Here is an 18,990-nt window from a genome sequence, read left to right on the forward strand (position 1 = left end):
TTTGAGGAGGCAGTCAGAGGAGACTGATCAGTCACTGCAAGAGGACTACTTTTATCTCAGAATAAGAAGGGTGGGTCCTCCCTAGGGAGCAATATGCAAAGGCCTGGGTTAGTGCTGCAGTATAGGCAGAGGAAAGAGTTCTGAGGATTTTCATGCTGGGCCCTCCTTCTTTATCAGAGTCAGAACAAAAGGACAAAAAGGAGCCAAGCTGTTTCTGTGCCCAAGAGGGGTCACCTGGTGCTTTTCTGATGAAGGGGGGTGAAGATGGTACACTGGTCTGCACAGTCCAACATAAAGACCCAGAGGCATGAATAACAGAAATTCATGTTGTTAGTGTGTAGGGGGCTTGAAGGTCCAGTCCATGATCAAGGACCAGGAGGTATTCATTGTACCCTGTCTTTCAGACTGTACTTCTAGTTGGCCCCTTCCATGTCTGGCTCTCACAGAACTTTTCCTGAAAGGATTTTTTGAGTGTGTATTCTTTCAAAATATTATTTTCTAACAGTTAACCACCTATCTGAAAATACAGTTTATCTCATTTTGTAAATTTAATTTATATTTTGTCATGCTGTTATGACAGGGATATAGAGGTGGCTTTTGTTAAACACGTTGAATTTTCACTTATACTTTCAGGTGCCCAAAATGTGTTACTGTTAACAAGACAAAGCCTCTTATCTGTACTTTTGTTTTATGTAGATCTCTTTACTTTTGCTTCAGAGTTCTGCTCAATTTTGCATATAAGCATGTCAATCAGTAGAAGATTATATGTTAAATCCGGTAGCACAAGGCTGATTGGTCTTCAATTTGCTTAACCTATTTTTTCCACTTTAGGACTGATGAAACTACTAGGATATTTTATTGTTGTCTTTGTTAGAAGAGACACCATGACCATGGCAACTCTTATAAAAAAAAAACATTTAATAGAGGTGGCTTGCCTACAGTTTCGATGGTTCAGTCCATTATGATCAAGAAGGGGAGCATGGCAGTAGGCAGGTTGATGTGGTGGGGGAGCTGAGAATGCTAAATCTTGCAGGCAACAGGAAGTCAACTGACAGACACACTGTGTGGTATCCTGAGTATGATACCTCCAAACCCAAACCCACAATGACACACTTCCTCCAACAATGCCATATGCCCTCCAAAAAAGCCACACCTCCTAATATTCCCACTCTATATGAGACTATGGGGGCCAATTACTTTCAAACTAGGATAATTGTTATCCTTTACACAGTTTGTTCCTGATTCTGCCAATGCTTCTTAAGTCTTCATTGCCACTTTAACACCCTGGTCATCTTGGACTTTAGAAACAATTAACCTTTCAGGAAGATCAACTCATGATGGAAAAATGCCAACTCTAAGAGAGAGAAATTGCCTGATTTTGGAATGTGAGGATGCCCATGAAGTTCCTGAGCAATTATGAGCACTCATCTCATCATAGACAAATACATCTACATATGATGACAGCAATGGTTTTCCTAGAGTCTAGAATTAAGAAAATGGACAGTCAGGCCTTTAACTGACACTTCATACCTACACACAGTTCTTAACCCTTTCCTTAGTTCTTTCTCTTTTCAACACTAACATGCATGTACCAATATAGACAATGATAGACTTCTGTCTCCTTTTGCCTTGCCAGTGCAGTTATATTGACTTAACTGTTCTTTAACTTTCAACATTTATTCAGTTGACTTCTATTTCAAGTACATTATCTAATTTCTGTGAACCTCTGAAAACAACTTCCCTATTGGCTAACACTCCAGTATCATTACCAAATGCCAAAGTTAAAATGCTATGGATATTCAATGAAAAAAATAATCTTAAAAAACTATCTTAGTGGGCTAAAGAGAGGGTTCAGCAGTTAAGAACACTGGCTGCTCTTCCAGGGTACCTGGTTAAATTTCCACGACAGATGTGGTGCCCTCAAATATCTGTAACTCCAGTTATAAAGTGTCCAACACCTTCTTCTGGCCTCCATATATGTCAGCACTTACTGGTAGACAAAATACTAAATACATAAAATGAAATTAAATTTAACATAATTTTCCTGTTTATTTAAAAAACTATCTTAAAGTACCTGCATTTATGATTTATTACTGGGATATAGAAATCACATTGATGACAAGCAGTCATTTGATCATGGTATCAACATAATTTACTCAGTTTTCCCCTCCCATTTCTTTTCACACTATGGGACAAAATGTCATATGGACTTACCAAAGTTTCTAGTGCCTAATATTTTGCAATATAATATAAGCAAAAGCTTGTGTATGTATAGTATAATTTTATTAAAAATAGACATATGTCCAGGTAAAATTGGGATATAGTGGATCATGATTAATGTGCTTTTAACACAGTGCTTGAGAAAATGTAAATAAAATAATATTTTCATTTTCAAAGAGCTGTGGGAATTGAAGAGTAGATGACATAATGTTCCAAAGTGGAGGTTTCTGTGGGTGACATCAGTTTGTGTACCATCGTGCTCACAATTGAATTAGATAAACCTAAGTGTCTAAAGGGATTTTGGCTTGTCCAAGGAAGAAGGACACTACTAGAAAAAGCTTCTAATTGAGCTTTGGCAATGTATATAGTTTCCTCAAATTTCTCGTTACAGTTCTTTGTCTAGGAACTGAGGTCTTATGAGCCAGTCCATGTTAGAGTGACGTTTGTCATTTTCCTTTTTCAGGTTATGTTTAGGCAGCCACGTTGGTGAGATGTATTAGGTGTAGCTTCTGACCTAGACACCTAAGAAATGCTGAGAACAGGAGAAATAATCTTCTTCAAGAAAAGCATGCCAATTGGTTATGCAATAGTAAATGGTCAGCCCTGAAACTGGATAAACAGAAGCAACATCATAAAGTCTGATCAGATTGTACTTATGTATTTAGGATTACATAAATATAATACTTACATATGTATACATATCCTTATATTTATATATACATGTCTATGCATCCACATGTGCATGTGTATATATTATACCTACATATACACATATACTTGTATATATCTATACATATATTTACACACACACACATATACATATATATGCTACAACAATTTACAAAGTGACCATGAACTTGAAAGAAAGCAAGAAGTATGTGGGAGGGTTTGGAAGGGGGAAAGGGAAGTGGGAAATGATATAATTATATTATAATCTCCTATAAATTGATCCTTTTATTAAATAATGCATTTAAGCTAAACTCTTAATAGCAGGCATGGTTTTCCTTGGAACATTTGCTGAGATAAACTCTAAGAAATGTGATGAAGTAGATGGGCTCCAAATGCTGAGGGAAACTTTCAATCTTCTTAGGATTTACCCCTTCCACCCACATTGATGCACTGATTCTTTTTTTTTTCATTTTTCTTTATTAAGAAATTTTCTACTCACTCCACATACTATCCACAGATTCCCCCCTCCTCCCTCCTCCCACTCCCATCCCTCTTTCCCAAACCACACCACGTCCCCACATTCCCCAAATCGAGGTCTCCCATGTGGAGTCAGCAGAGCCCAGCACATTGAGCCTAGGCAGTTCCAAGCTCCTTCCCACTGCACCAAGGCTGGATGCACTGATTCTTTACATTTATCTGAGACATGAACCTTGAGCAATAATGCACCAATCCTCCCAGGCTTAAATATTCTTTCTGATCCTCTTATCTTAAATACAAGGCCTCTCTTGAGTGACTATTTTCTCTCAAGTCATCCCCTTGTTTGTGGTAGGGACAAAATGAACCTCAAGTGTTCATGTGTGCTCTCCTAGAATGATTCAGAATGTGTTAAGTGTTCTAAGGTACATTTGGATTGGAATTCTATTAACCATCAAGTCATTAAATATTTAGAATCATCCTTGAACCATGCTCCTCACTGAGCTTTAAATTTGAAATGCAGAAATCAACTCTATGATTCATTCTAAGGAATATATCTCAGTTTCTATGTGGGTTGCTAGCTCAATTCTAACTCCACCAAATCCCTAGCCCAACTATTGTATGAATGGCAGCCTTCTGTCATGTACCTTTCATGTTCCTACACACCACACCACCAAGGACCCAACAGTCAGAATCATACCTCCCCTCCAGAAGGTGAAGGAAATACATGCACTTTTTTGTTATCCCTTATTCATCCAAATTCTGTAGCTGAAAGTTCTCCTATGTCCCACCCAGTCTGCAGTCACTCAGACCCAAGTAAACACACAGAGGCTTATATTAATTAAAACTGCTCAACCATTAGCTCAGGCTAACTACTGACTTGCTCTTACACTTACACTCAGCCCATTTTTGTTAATCGATATGTTGCCACATGTTCTGTGGCTTTACCTGTGTGCTATCAATGCTGCTCCCTGGACGGTGGGCTGGCGTCTCCTGACTCAGCCTTTTTATTCCCAGAATTCTGCTTGTCTGCTTATCCTGCCTATACTATCTGCCTGGCTACTGACCAATCAACATTTTATTAAACCAGTGTACAAAAGCATTATCCCACAGCATTTCACCTTTTCTGTTTAATTAAAAAGGAAGGTTTTAACCTTAACATAGTAAAATTACATATAACAAACAAGAATTACAGTTACAATATCTACTCTATTTGTCTTTTGTAAAATTAAAGAAAATATTCTATCTATCCTATATTTGTGAGTCTAAAGTTTCATATCTAACTTATCTTTTATTATAACTAAAGAAAATTATAATTATAACTTTCTAGTCTTCAACTACACCAAAGACCTCAGAAGGATATAATATTACCTAAGTAAACAGGAAGTATATTGTAAGCAACTTCCAAAAATCTAGAAATGACAGAGACAGCTGCCTGCCTGGACAGTTACTCAAAGCTCCTCTGCAACATTGGGGCATCCATCTTCTGCCCACAGGCCTAGAATTTCTCAGATGCTTCTTCTTGTGTCCTATAGGCTGTCTGACACTTTCTTCTGAGAAGCAGGACCCCTAAGGACCACCTGCCTTGTAAAGTTCAGTGGTCATCTTCCTATGGGTCCTGCATGTCCAGTTTATACAACATATTATCAAACAGTCTACACAAGGGCACTTTTTTTTGCCCAGTGCCAAACTTTTCCCACAAAGAAAGCAAACTCCATAATGAGTTTCTTCAATACCCATTATCTGCTCTGAAGTAAATTGGTCTTGCTGGGAGCAGACATGTCTCAATGTCCCAAAAGTCAAAGTCCTTAAGACATTTCAAATGCCATATTACATAGGTTTTTGAAGTGTTTGAAGATTACCTGTCTAATTGAATTATATCTATGTAAGCCTAGAAAACTTAACATGACTATAAGTTTCACTATCATAGAAGACTAATTATTAATCTGTATTTCTAATTATTTATTACAATTTAAATGAGCTGCAGAAGCATAATACCTTAAACAAGAGTAGAAATATACGTACAGTATAACAAAATTAACTTTAAATTTGTATCAATAAACTAAAATCTATAGCAAATTGAAACAAGTGGCTCTTTAAAAGTTGATTCAATAATCTGCCCTTTCATCCTATCAAATCTATATCTTATCCTACATATTTCTTTAGAAAGAGATTATATTTATAATCAACCTGATTTGAATAAAAATAAACATTTATAAACAGTATTTTGGAAATTTGGGCAAAGCTTTTCATACTACTTCCTGCTGATAGGGGCATTGATAATCTTAAGGGGATCCTGAAAAAATTAAGAATTACGGTCAAGTCCTAACTGGAGTAGTCTGTGAGGCTGTGTTGTTTCAGCTAGTTGCTTTGAAGCTGTTTTCGATGTTGGGCCATGGCTGTCATTAGAGACCTTTCAGGGGTCTTGGTTGATCCATCCATATTAGCCTGGAAGCAATTCAAAGGTTCTCATCTTCTGTGGAAACAAAAGCAGAACCTCTTTTCAAAAGCAATATATCCTTAGACATACATTTTGAAATTGAGATACCTTTAAAATATACATATTGATTTAACTCAGCAGTTTTTACAATCAAATAACTTTCCGCAGTTAAAAATATCAAAGACAACACAATCCAGATTCTCTGTGTAATATCCATATTTATGTGGCTTATTTTTATACCACCTTTACTGTCTCTTTAAAGACTTTACTTTTTAAAAATATTTCTTTATATAACTGCCTATATTCATTTTCTTCTCTCTTCCAAGCCTACATACATTTTTACACACCCTGTAAATCATTTAAAGTCTAATTCCATCTGAATCTGCCTTATTGTGAATCCATTGCTTTAAACTGCAATGGCTATTACTGAAGCAGAAGCCTTGGCTGCTGACTCTGCCCACTCAGCTTTTCTTTTTTTTTTCTTTTTTTATTTTATTCATCTTTTATTTTTTTATTTTTATTTTTTTGCATTACATTGTTAAGTGAATGGTATAAGTACAATATCTTGAACAAGATTAGAAAGCTTTTCAACATGATGGAGATAATTCACTGCCAGCTCTGGGAGCCATGCTGTCTGATGACTCCGCTAGGCAATGGGTCCATGCCTCATCCAGCTGCTTGTAGCTCAGAAACCTCTTCTAATTGTTTTTTTTTTTTTTTGTATTAGCAAAAGCTAAATCCACCATGCATCAGCTTACTGTTCAGCTTGGAGATGCCTCTGTGTACCAGGGTGGGATTCCATCATGCTGCAGGTCAAGCCCACATCCTGTGAACCAAGCATAGAGTAGCTCACCACCATAGAGTAGCTCAAGCCCACAGGCTGCAGCTGGCCTGAGAGACACACTAGGAAGCTGTTTTTAGCTCCCTTTTAGATTCTTTTTTAAAGCCTTCTTGGTTTTTAGGTAGAAACTACTACCCCCATGTCTGGGTACCAATTATAGCTGAAGTTTTCCTGGTCCCACCTGGCTCACAGTCAGGACAAATTTCTCTCACCCACCATTCCCGCAGCTGCTTGGATGCAAATAAACACACAGAGGCTTATATTCATTATAACTGCTTGGCCATTAGCTCAAGCTTATTACTAGCACTTATACATACATTTTTGCCTATTTCTGTTAATCTATATGTTGCCACATGTTCCGTGGCTTTACCTGTGTGCCATTACATGCTGTTCCCTGGATGGCAGGCTGGCTCAGCCTTCCTCTTCCCAGAATTCTCCTTGTCTGCTTATCCCACCTATACTTCATACCTGACTACTGGCCAATAAGTATTTTATTAAACCAGTGTAGAAAAGCATTATCCCACAGCAGAGGGATGCTTAGCTCTTGGTCAGTTTAGCCGAACAATATCCAATTCTCATCTAGAGTCTGTGGACTCATTGTAAGGTGTATTTCACCACTTTTAAAGTACACAGCTCCGGAGTGATTCTCAAATCCAGTAAGATAGCATTTGGTTAAATAACAGCAGTGTCACTGCTGTGCAGGGGGGCACATGTCACTAGTCAGTTCATCCTAGTAGACTGTTGGGTTCCTGTAAATGTGAGACCATCAGTGTCTTCTCTCTCCCAGCAAAATTCAGAGCGTCTTCCTGAACTATCAAAGCTACCCAGCCGTATAATAGCTTCCAGCTCATTTCAAACTTCATTTCTCTATATTATGCAATCAAAGTACATGGTATCATCATTAATGTGACTTTGTCATCTAGATCTTGAGGACAAAAGACAAGCTTTGTATTGTTTGGTGACTTCTGTATCCCCCCTCACCAACAAATCACAATGATGTAGTCATGCCTCCATTAGAGTTTTGTATAATAATGTGGCTCTGGGGACAGCATTTTCCAGCTATACCTGATATTGCCATTAAAACATTTTTTAAATTTAATAAATTATATTTTTGTGGGATACAAGATCTTGTGGTTCCTTCATGTCTATAGCACATTTTATTGGGTTGGTTTCTATACAGTTTATTTTTTGAATTCTTTGGGTATTCTAAATATCAATCATCTGTCAGATGTACATCTGACAAAGAATTTTTCCATTTCTATAAACTAGCTCTTCAGTCAATTGACTGTTCCCTTTGCTGTATAGAAGACTTTTAATTTCAAAACATCCCATTTGTCAATTGTTGGCCTTATTTCTATAATGAAATTCAGAACAGAAGATCCAGATTTTAAGTCCATACAGACATACTCACTTGCATCCCTGTTTAGAACATCCTTACCTTTGTCTATATGTTGTAGAACATTTGCTAAATTCCACTTCTGGAAATTTCTGAGTCTCTAGTGTTATTTTCAGTCTTTTTGCTGTCTATTATGCATGTGTAGTTGATTTGAGTGCAAGGTGTGAGACAGGATTCTAGTTTCATTCTTCTATATGTCGAAATACCCCTCCAATGTTTCACCACTATTTGTTGATATTTGTATTTCATCTTCCTTACAGTTGATGTGTGTGCTTGTGTGTGTGTGTGTGTGTGTGTGTGTGTGTGTGTGTGTGTGTGTGTGTGTATGTATGAATGTGTTTAAAACATAAAAAGAAACAAAGTGGGTATATTTGTGTGGACTTAAAATTTGGATCTTCTATTCTGTTTCATTGATGTACAGGTGTATATTTTTGTCAGCACCATGCTGCTTCTATCATTATTGTTCCATACTATAACTGAGATCATGTATGGAAGTGGATACAGTATTATTCTTTTATCTCATCTTCTGTGTAACTTTTAAGATTTTTCCTTTTTCCCTAGCTATGAAGAATGATATTGGGATTGGACTGAATCTACAAATTGCTTTTGATGGCATGGTAATTCTCACAACATTAATTCTACACACCCATGAGCATGGGGAGTCTTTCCAACTGTTAGTGTTACTACTGTTTCTTTTCTGAAACAGTTAAAGAAAATTTTAAATATCCACTTCAAAGTTCTATTGACAGTTGGTCTTCAAGAATTGACCATTTTAACATCTATATCTTTGCATAATTTGAAAATTGCTTCAATTTAATACTGACTTTTAGTCAGAATTATGTAAAACATTTTCTATTTTTAACATTCATTATATATTTTGTGGCTTGCCATATACCATATTTTAAAGAATATTCCCTGTACTAATGAGAATAATGTACATTATGAGCCTGACAAATAAAAATACATTTTTGTCATCTGTATATGAGTTGATTGACATCTAGGGTATTTCCATGCCCTAGCTTTTGTGAACTGAGCAATACTGAAGACAGATGAGCATTTGCCTTGTGATAGGAAACAGAGTCCTTTGGGCATGTGTCCAGGAGTAGCATAGCTGGATCCTGTGGTAGATCTAATTCTAGGTTTTTCAGAAACTGCCAAAAGGATTTCCATAATGGCAGTACCAATTGAAATCCCACCAACAGAGTATGATTACTTTCCATGCCCCACTTCCTTACCAGCATTTCATGTCTTTTTTTCTTAAGTAGTCATTCTGACTGGGGTAAGATGAAATATCAAAGAAGTTTTAATTTGCATTTGTATGATTGCTGTGGGATGGTCTGTATGTCAAATGTGTTGCTGATTGGTCAATGAATAAATCACTGATTGGCAGTGGCCAGGCAGGAAGTATAGGCGGGACTAACAGAGAGGAGAATTGAGAGAACAGGAAGCTGGGTGAGGGAGACACTGCCAGCCGCCATCAGCATAAGGAAGATGTAAAGTACCGGTAAGCCACAAGCCACGTGGCAAGGTATAGATTAATAGAAATGGATTAATTTAAGCTGTAAAAACAGTTAACAAGAAGCCTGCCACGACCATATAGTTTGTAACCAATATAAGTCTCTGTGTTTATTTGATCGGGTTTAAGCGGCTTGGGACTGGCGGGTAAGAGAGATTTGTCCTGACTGTGGGCCAGGCAGGAAAACATTAGCAACATATGATGACTAAGGATGGTGAATCCTTTTAAAATATCTTATATCCATTTGCATTTCCTCTGACAATTTTCTGTACAGTTCAATGCTCTACTTTTTAACTGATTTGTTTGTCATCTTGGTATTTGTTTTTAGGAGTTCTTTGTATATTATTGTCTTAGTTAGGGTTTCTATTGTAATAATGAACACCATGACCAAAGCAACTTGAGGAGAAAATGGTTTATTTCAGTTTACATCTCTCAGGTTACATTCAGTCCCTGAGGGAATTCATGGCAGAAACTGAAGCAGGGAAGTACCTGGAGTTAGGAGTTGAAGCATAGGCCACCAAGAAACCTGCTCACTATCTAGCTCCTCATAGCTTACTCAAAATATTTTCTTTTCTTTTCTTTTCTTTTTTTTTTTTTTTTGTAGGGAGCCTAGCGTTTAATGGCTGAGCCATCTCTCCAGCCCTCAGCCTCTTTTCTTATAGCACCCAAGACCACCTGCCCAAGGGTGGCACCACCCATCGTGTCCTGGTCCCTCCTACATACATCATGATTCAAGACAATAACACACAGTCTTGCCTACAGGCTAGTCTTAAGGAGCCATTTTCTCAATTGTGGTTTCCTTTTCACAGAAAACTCTAGCTTGTATAAAGTAGACATAAAACTAGTCAACACAATTCTAGACACTAATCATCTGTCATACCTATAACTGGAAAATATTTTTTTCCATTCTTTAGGTTACCTCTTTAGTCAACTAACAAAATCTCATCTTTGTATTTCTCCACAGGTGTTGAAATATCATTTTCACATTGAAACCTCATTTGCACATAAAAACTATACAGAGTGTTTTTAAAGAATAAATTTACTTGTAATTATCAATTCTTAGGATTAAACCTCAAGATTTTCCATCAATTTGTTGATAAATATGATGTGAAATAATCAGACATGGAATATCTTTCAGAACAAAAAGTAATCAAGGAGTTATTCATGCAACAGGAGTCTGAGAAACACCTAAGAATTTACTTGAAAGCTTTTGATACCATGAATGTTGTTTCTTGAAACAATGGATTCCCTGGTGCTGTTCTGAAGTCAGAGCTCTCTGCCATGAAGTTATAGGCCACCTAACTATGCTGTATTTAGACCTCCACAGGCAATCCTGTTTTGTTCCTGAGTGTTGCAAATATACATCCCACTGTGGCTAATCACAGAATTTTCAGAGTGTTGATTCTTGGGTTTATGTTTAAACTAGGTAAGTACAACCTTTGGCGTATCCTCAGTACATTTTAGAAAAATTAAAAGAGTAACTCCATTGATCAATAGAGAAATGGAAAATGGGTAATTGCATTAATCATGCAGGAGCCTTTGGGAATTTAATGACTAAATTGATTACAGGGAAAAATGGAGATATAATTCTCTTTTTTTATAGAAGAAAGGTTTATTGTGATCCATGTTATAACAAGGCATCAAGGATTTTATTCAGACTTAAAGTGAACCACAGGACAGGTAAAATGCAATAGAACAGAAGTTACTAAATGAAGTTTACTCAATAGATAATTCTAGGAGCTTCTGTTTGTCATCCAGAAGAAGAAGGTGTTTTATGCTGAGGGGTCTAATGTACATGATTTTCTATTTTTATTGATAGGCTTAACTCAATGCACATGTCTATTTCCTGTGATGCATCTGATGGTAATCATATACATGGTAGATCATGTATAAGTGTAATAAAATAAACAGAACATTTTCCACAAAATGTTATTTTAAGGGCACTATTTACTGTGCAAAGTCAGTTGTAGGCTGAATTGGTTGACAGTCCCTACTTTATCATATCTCTCTGGGTTTACTTGGCCATACTGGAAGGTATTGTGAAGGCATGGGTTGAAATGAGTTGATAGGCTCTGTTTGAAGAGTGGTGAGCATGCAGCTTGACGAAGTTGTTCCACTTCCAGTTCTCTCTCTGTCTCCTACTTGCAGTTAAATATTGAAGCTCTTAGCTACTTCTCCAGGGCCTTACCTGTTTGCCTGCTGCCATGCTTCCCACCACACTGGACTTGGACTAACCTTCTAGAACCGTGAGCCCCCAAATACATACTTTCATTTACAAACTGATTTGGTTATGATGTTTTCTTATAACAATAGAAAAGTAACCAAGAAACTTGACCTCTCTGTAAGAAGAAAAATGAACAAGCACACAATGGAGGACATCTTCCTCCCTTCCATGTGTATAATATGGGAGTTCACATCCTAACTGAGGACCATGTGGTCAGGAAGCCTTACTTTCAGTAAAAAATGGACTCTAGATTATGAGAAAAATCTCTTCCCAGTATGAATTTTTCTGTATTATTTAAGGTTTAATTATTTTTAGTTTATGGGTACTGGTCTTTTCCCAGCATATTTGTTCGTGTACCACAATTCCCTCAGAAGCCAGAAGAGGGGCTCAGATATACTGGAACTGGAGTTACAGACAGGAGCTAGCAGTCATCTGTGCTGGGAATCAAACACAGGTCCTCTAAAAGAGAATTCAGTGCTCTTAAAAATTAAGCCAGCAATTCTCAACCCGTGTCTTAGGACTCCTTTTGCAAACCTTATCACCAAATAATTCACATTATGATTCATATCAGTAGCAAAGTTACATATATAAAGTAGCAAGGAAAATAATTTTATGGTTGTGTGTCAGCACAACATGAGGAACTGTAGTAAATCGTAGCAGCATTAGAAACGTTGAGAACCACTGCACTTAGTCATCTCCCCAGCCTGATTCCTGCTATGAAAAGTAGGTGTGTGTGTGTGTGTGTGTGTGTGTGTGTGTGTGTGTGTGTGTGTGTATTGATATCTACATTGTATTAATTTTAGCAGTTGCCAAACTCTGCAAGTTAGGAAAAGTTATTTTTCATGTGAGTCATGAGACATATTCCTGTTTTGAATGCTGGGACTAAGTTTCTCTGACAAAATACAGAAACATGACATGGACATTTAAATTCTGGCAAAGAGAAACACTCTCAGCAGCTGGAGACCCTAGAATAAGCAGTTGGGGCAGCCTAGTCTCTCACTTCTGCTTCCCTTGGTTGTTTATGTCATGACTTGTATCACTGTGGGAGGAGTATAACCGTATTGACAATAATAAGTTGCAATATCTTCAGCCTGCAGGCTGCTGATCTTTAGAGAATACTGTGTGCCAGATCCACTGCCACTGAATCTTGATGGAACCCCATCTTCCAAGCTGTTTGCATCATATATCAGGAGCTTAGGAGTTTTCCCTGGTTTCTGCTGATACCATCCTAAAGCACTGTAAATCTCCTCACTTGCTCGGCATGTGATGGTGACACTGTCTCCCAGAGATGCAGACAGGGAGGCTGGAGACTGGGTCATTTGGATGTCACATCTGGCACCTAAGAGTGGAAAAATGAAAACAAATTCCCACACAATTAATCCTGTTAGAAGTAGACTTTCCCAGAGACATGGCAACACTGACCAGACTCAGCTGAACACATTTCCAAGGCTGTCTTCCTTACCTGTAAGCCAAAGCAGCAACAACTCCAGGAGCTGAGTGGGGGCCCTCATGTCTGTTCTGTGACCTGTGTGAAGCTGACTCCAGCACAGGGTGTGACCTGACTATGAAGAAGTCCTCAGGGCAGTGGGCTGTGCTCTGGGCACATGCAAATCAGTAATGGCTGGCAAAGGTCACAGGCCTGGCCAAACCATTAAGTCATTACAGACCTGTTGTGTTCTTATAAGAGAGAGTACAGGTTTATTTGTAGGAATGTGTTCTTTTTTGGACAACAAAGAACAGCACCAGTTTGTGTATTGTATCTTATTTTAATTTCTGTCATATTCAGTGTAGAATTTTCTTGTTATAATTCCCTCCATTCCAGAAGCTTTTAGATATGGTACATTTCTAGAAAGTACATAAACAGTTACAGGGTCCTTTCGTAGGTGTTTGTAGATGTTATAATATGAAGTTTTTAGTCCATATAACATTACTTGCATGTATGTTTTCAGGAATGAACATTTGACACCGAACAATCAATTGTGTGCTCCTCCCCGGAGAACACCACCTTTCCTATTTTCAGATTTACTCAGTTTCCTGCAATTCTTTCCTTAAAATAAAGGCCTTGTGGACTTTTGCCCATCCAGTCTGGAACATTCTCCAGTGTCATCTTTGTTCAGTTCACATTTGGGTAGTCATGTCGGTGGGCTTCTACAGGTATAGCTTCTGATGTTGCTCAGAGACACAGTCTTATGCAAACTCCCTGATCCTGTGGTTGTTAACATATACCCTCTCCCTTTTCCAAAATGTTCCCTAAGCCTTAGTTATGGGAGCATTTTGTAGATGGATCCATGAGGAATGAGCTCCACAATATACATGTAGCTTCTTGCTCACAATGATTCCCAGAAGAGTAATAAAATAATACAAGGAGACATGGTTTGTAAGAAAGGACAGATTCCAACATAACTAATCAATATTTTCAGGTAAACAGTCCCATTTTACTTGTTAATGACAGTTCAATTACTCAAGAATAAATAATAGGTTTTTGCCCCTTCCGTCTGCGCCTATGAGCTCTCATCATAGATTAAACTTGGATTATATCTATGTCAATTGTTCCTGTAAGACTTTAATTATTGTCATGACTTCTGTCCCCTTTGAATACAAGTCATGGGCTTCAACAAATCTGAGCTTTCTGCCAGAGGCCATCATCTATGTCCTTGAATGTACAATGGTTACTAAACATTCATATGCTGTGGTTTCAACATATCTTCCACATACTAAGAGACATGTCTCTTAGTTTAGTTTTAGGGAAGAGGTACAAGCTCTGTGGTCAGAGAAGCACGTAAGAAAGCGAAGGCAGAAGCTACACATTAGAAGTTATAGTCATAGTGAGATCCAGAGAGATCCAGAGTGTTTCCCCATTGGGAAAAATAATATGAAGGACTTAGTATGATTTTTGATATGGGGTTGAAAAGGAAGAGTTTTTACGTGTGTAGGCAGATATTCTTAACCGCTGAGCCATCTCTCCAGCCTCTGAGCCATCTCTCCAGCCTGTAGGCAGATATTCTATATGAGACAAAGGTTGGACAGAGTGAAAGTGAAACCCAGTCAGGGCCTGAAAACGATGATGGACACAGGAGAGGTGTAAGAAAGAATAGGTAGGTGGGTATGTTCCAAAACTAATTGACCTGAAAAATCAATGCCACGTAAGACTCTCAAATTTGTGTTGAGGGATATATCAAAAAGTCTTCAATAAAAATAAAATCTAGCCGGGCGGTGGTGGCGCACGCCTTTAATCCCAGCACACGGGAGGCAGAGGCAGGCGGATCTCTGTGAGTTCGAGGCCAGCCTGGTCTACAGAGCGAGATCCAGGAAAGGCGCAAAGCTACACAGAGAAACCCTGTCTTGAAAAAACCAAAAAAATAAAATAAAATAAAATCTATGCAAGCTGCCCAAATTCTATCTGTTAATAGGAATATATTTCATGTATTGACACCATATATGTATGTTTTGATTTAGGAATAAAATCATGCCCATAAACATACAATATCTATCAAAATGGCACTTCAACTTTCATAGTTTGCAGCAACTGCTTTTAAAAGACACAGCTGATATTCAAATATATTTCATTTGATTACTATGTCAAACATTATTGAAAGTTGCAATTAAGTTTTTAAATATCTGGGGCTTTTAAAAATGTATCTAATTACATGTCTGCATGTGTAACATGTTTGCTTGGTACCCACATAAATTAGAAGAGGTTGTCATGTCCCCTGGAACTGAAGTAGTTTCAAACCTGATATAGATGCTGGGAAATGAAGTTGGGTCCTTTGTAAGAAAAAGAATTACTCTTAACTGCTGAGCCGTCTTTCCAAAAAACCCCTAGAAATTAGAATTTAGTTGGCTTATGAACCTTTTCTGAATATACAGTCATACTTATTATTTTCCTCTTTCCTTTATCTATCCTTACAACTCTCTCCAACTATATACTGACTTTCAAATTCTCTGATGCATTTCACAGAAGATTGGCACAGAACACACACACACACACACACACACACACACACACACACACACACACACAGTAATTATGAGGAGTGTATTTTTTCTCTATAGACAGGCATAAGTGAATTCATTGTTACATGAGTCCCAGGGTCAGGAAGCCTGGTGCAGGAAGACAGCCTCTGTGTGTGCGGCACCTGCTGTACAATTGAGGAAAACAGCAGAGATGCCATCTGGTGTCTTATTCTCTGGAAATTTAATCTCACTTTCAAAGTATCTGTTTTAGGGCTGGCTTGACACAGTGTCTGGGCTCTTTTAGTCAGCTACCTCTACCTTCACCTTCTTCTTGAAGTTGCATTCTCAGAACATTCTACAGTTATTACTGGGCACAAGACATGATAAGATGGATAAAACTAAAATGGACATAACTGGGTCAGTTCCAGGATCCACCATAAATCTTTCCTTTTCCACACTCCTCTGGAAACCCGTATTCCATCAATCTCCATTGTCTTAGAGCAAATAACACTACAGTCCATCTGTGATCTAATTCTTGGACTGGTTGTTAAACCTCCATGGCTTCCATAATGTACTATCAATAGAAGTGTGTGAAATGATGAGATTACTCAGAGAAAAAACACATCATCAATAAGAAAACTTGCCTGATTCCATTATTTTGGGCTAGGTTCCTGGAGTGTAGGCTGTGTATTGGCTATTGAGGGATACTGGGAAACCACAGATTAATGTGCTACTCATCTAGTGTAGACAAAGCCCAATCCTCAGATTCTTTGCACAACAGTCTCAAGAGGATGTGGAGATAGGAAGTTCACACATTGTTTCATAGTCGATGTCTTTATGACCACAAATATAGAAGTGATGTGATCTAGTATCTAAATTTTAAGAAACTGTGGACAGTCTCTCAAAGAGGAGAAAAACACAGGAAAGAAGAATTCTTTCGCAACAAATTCATATCATTAGCAATTTTTAACATATGAAAAATGGATAAAAAGAGATTATAAATAACCAGTGTGTGGTGATATTGTATTCCCCAATATATTGTACACTCTAATAAACTTATCTGGGGTCAAAGAATAGAACAGCCACTAGATATAGAGGCCAGAAAATGGTGGCACACACGCCTTTAATCCTAGCATTCCAGAGGCAGAGATCTGCCTGAATCTCTGTAAGTTCAAAGCCACACTGGAAACAGCTAGGCATGGTAGCAAGAGCCTTTAATCCCAGGAAGTGATGGCTGGAAACAGAAAGGTTTTTATGGTGTGAGGATGAGGAACTAGAGCCTGGTTAAGCTTTCAGACTTTCAAGAAACAGTTCAGCTCAGATCCATTTGGATAAGGACACAGAGGTTTCCAGTCTGAGGAAACCAGATCAGCTGAGGAATTGGAGCAGTAAGGAAGCTGTAGCTTGTTCTGTTTCTCTGATCTTTCAGCATTCACCCCAATACCTGGCTCCAGGTTTGTTTTTATTACTAACACCTTTAAGATTCGTGCTACACCAGTGAAAAGTCAGGAACTGACAGTCTTTTACTTTCCTACAATGATCCTTTCAATTTGGGGGAAGATATTTTATGTCATCAGTATTAGGTCAAATATCTCCTTTCTGACCTACTGAGGTGATTTCTTCCTTTGGCCTGTATGTTCTCAGCTTTGGAACCTCTGCTAATCGGCACCCTCCACTCAGGTAATAAGGATATGCAATCAAGCAGCTGCATTGGGTCTGCACCAGACTATAATGGGTGCCAATGGGAGAGGAAGCAGGTGTGACACTGATCCTACTATACCCAGGAAAGAGGGTTGTTAGGGGCCAGAGTCCTAGGACAGGTTTTTCTCCATCTGCAACACAAGGAATTGTCAGTGTAATGGTTTCTCCACTGTCCACTGATTACCTATGAGCATTAAATGTGCCCAGACCACTCTCATCAGTGGACGGGGACTAGGAGAAAATGCTGAATAACAAGTGAATCAAAAATCTAAAACCTTGTGTATCCCTATTGTTATAGTGATTGTCCAAAGGCTGGTGATTGTCACTAGATAAACATGTATTATTGCTCTCCCCCACCCTATGCTGCTTGAAGGAATGTTCAAATGAATACCGGGTGGGGTCTTTGTCCAATTGGAACCCAGAAAATAGTGGACAATGATTGGTGGCCAACTGTAAGTGTTCACTAAAATCTAATGAACCAAATATGGGACTGTTTCTGTCTGTGAAAGATCAGCGGCATTAGGAAGAATTCTGTATATGCTATCACACGTAAATATGTGCAGTCACACATATGTAGGCAGTCCAATTCTTAATACTAAGAAGCAATAAAACACAGGTCTAGGATGTAGCTTAATTGACTGACTTCTTGCCTATTATAAAACAAAAGAGCCCTGGGTTAGAGACTCAGCATTGCATGAATTGGGCTTGCTGGTGTACTCTGGTAGTCCCATCTCTTGGAAGTAAGAAGCAGGGGTTTCTGAAGTTCAAGGTCATCCTCTACTACAATTTTGAGGCCAACAAAACTCCATCAGACCTGGACCTTATTGGGAAAAATATGTAATTTTTAAAACCAGTTAGGAAATATTGATGGCAATGTTTAAAAATAGTTGCGAAAGTTAGTGGAGTAGAGAGTTTATTAGTTCCAACACACACAATGAATTCACATTTGAGTTACAGCAGATAAAACTGTAACCTGGAAAAAGTATTGGCCAAGAACGCATTTAATATACCTAATCTTTAGAACACTCTAAGCATGTATGTGATTAGATCTCATATTGTCCATATTGTGGCAAGGTCAGCCAACACAAAACCATTCCATAGCTTATGACAAATTGTACATAATTTCATTTAGCTTAGTAAATATGGTATGTTGTGGGGTATTGATATCCCTTCAGTGGTTACTTGGATGTCTGAGTGTTGATGCTTCTACAGCTGTGACAACTGAGGGTCAAACAAAAACACTGGCTTCCAAAATCACAATGCAGGAAGATAAAAAACATTTAATTTGAACATGCAATGCCTTGGAATAATTATTTTAATTATTCAGTTGAATATTGAGGAACATAGGGACCTCTGCATGTGAATATATGTATGTATGCATATACTTCTAAACTCTAGAATTTAAAGATGAGATTATATACAATGTTCTCAAACTGCACTTTAGGTAGTAGAGTGAAAACCCATTGTCATAATTGAAGAGTTTTACAACTTTAAAATATTAGTTCTTTTTTTTTAGGCATACACATTTCCACAGTGCTGCACATTCTATAAAAAT

The 18,990-nt window shown here is 38.0% G+C and overlaps 1 gene segment (V, D, J or C); it reads right to left on the reverse strand.

Moving 5' to 3' along the window:
• Nucleotides 1-12,799: 12,799 nt before the first annotated feature.
• Nucleotides 12,800-13,291, reverse strand: LOC128099633 (immunoglobulin kappa variable 1-39-like). The segment is given in 2 exon segments: nucleotides 12,800-13,119; nucleotides 13,243-13,291. Coding segments are annotated over 2 exon segments (369 nt in total).
• Between the last annotated feature and the right edge of the window lie 5,699 nt (nucleotides 13,292-18,990).

This window comes from Peromyscus californicus, unplaced genomic scaffold (genome assembly GCF_007827085.1).
Source record: "Peromyscus californicus insignis strain IS unplaced genomic scaffold, ASM782708v3 Scaffold_6__1_contigs__length_162567912, whole genome shotgun sequence".
In the NCBI taxonomy this organism is placed as follows: Eukaryota; Metazoa; Chordata; class Mammalia; order Rodentia; family Cricetidae; genus Peromyscus; species Peromyscus californicus.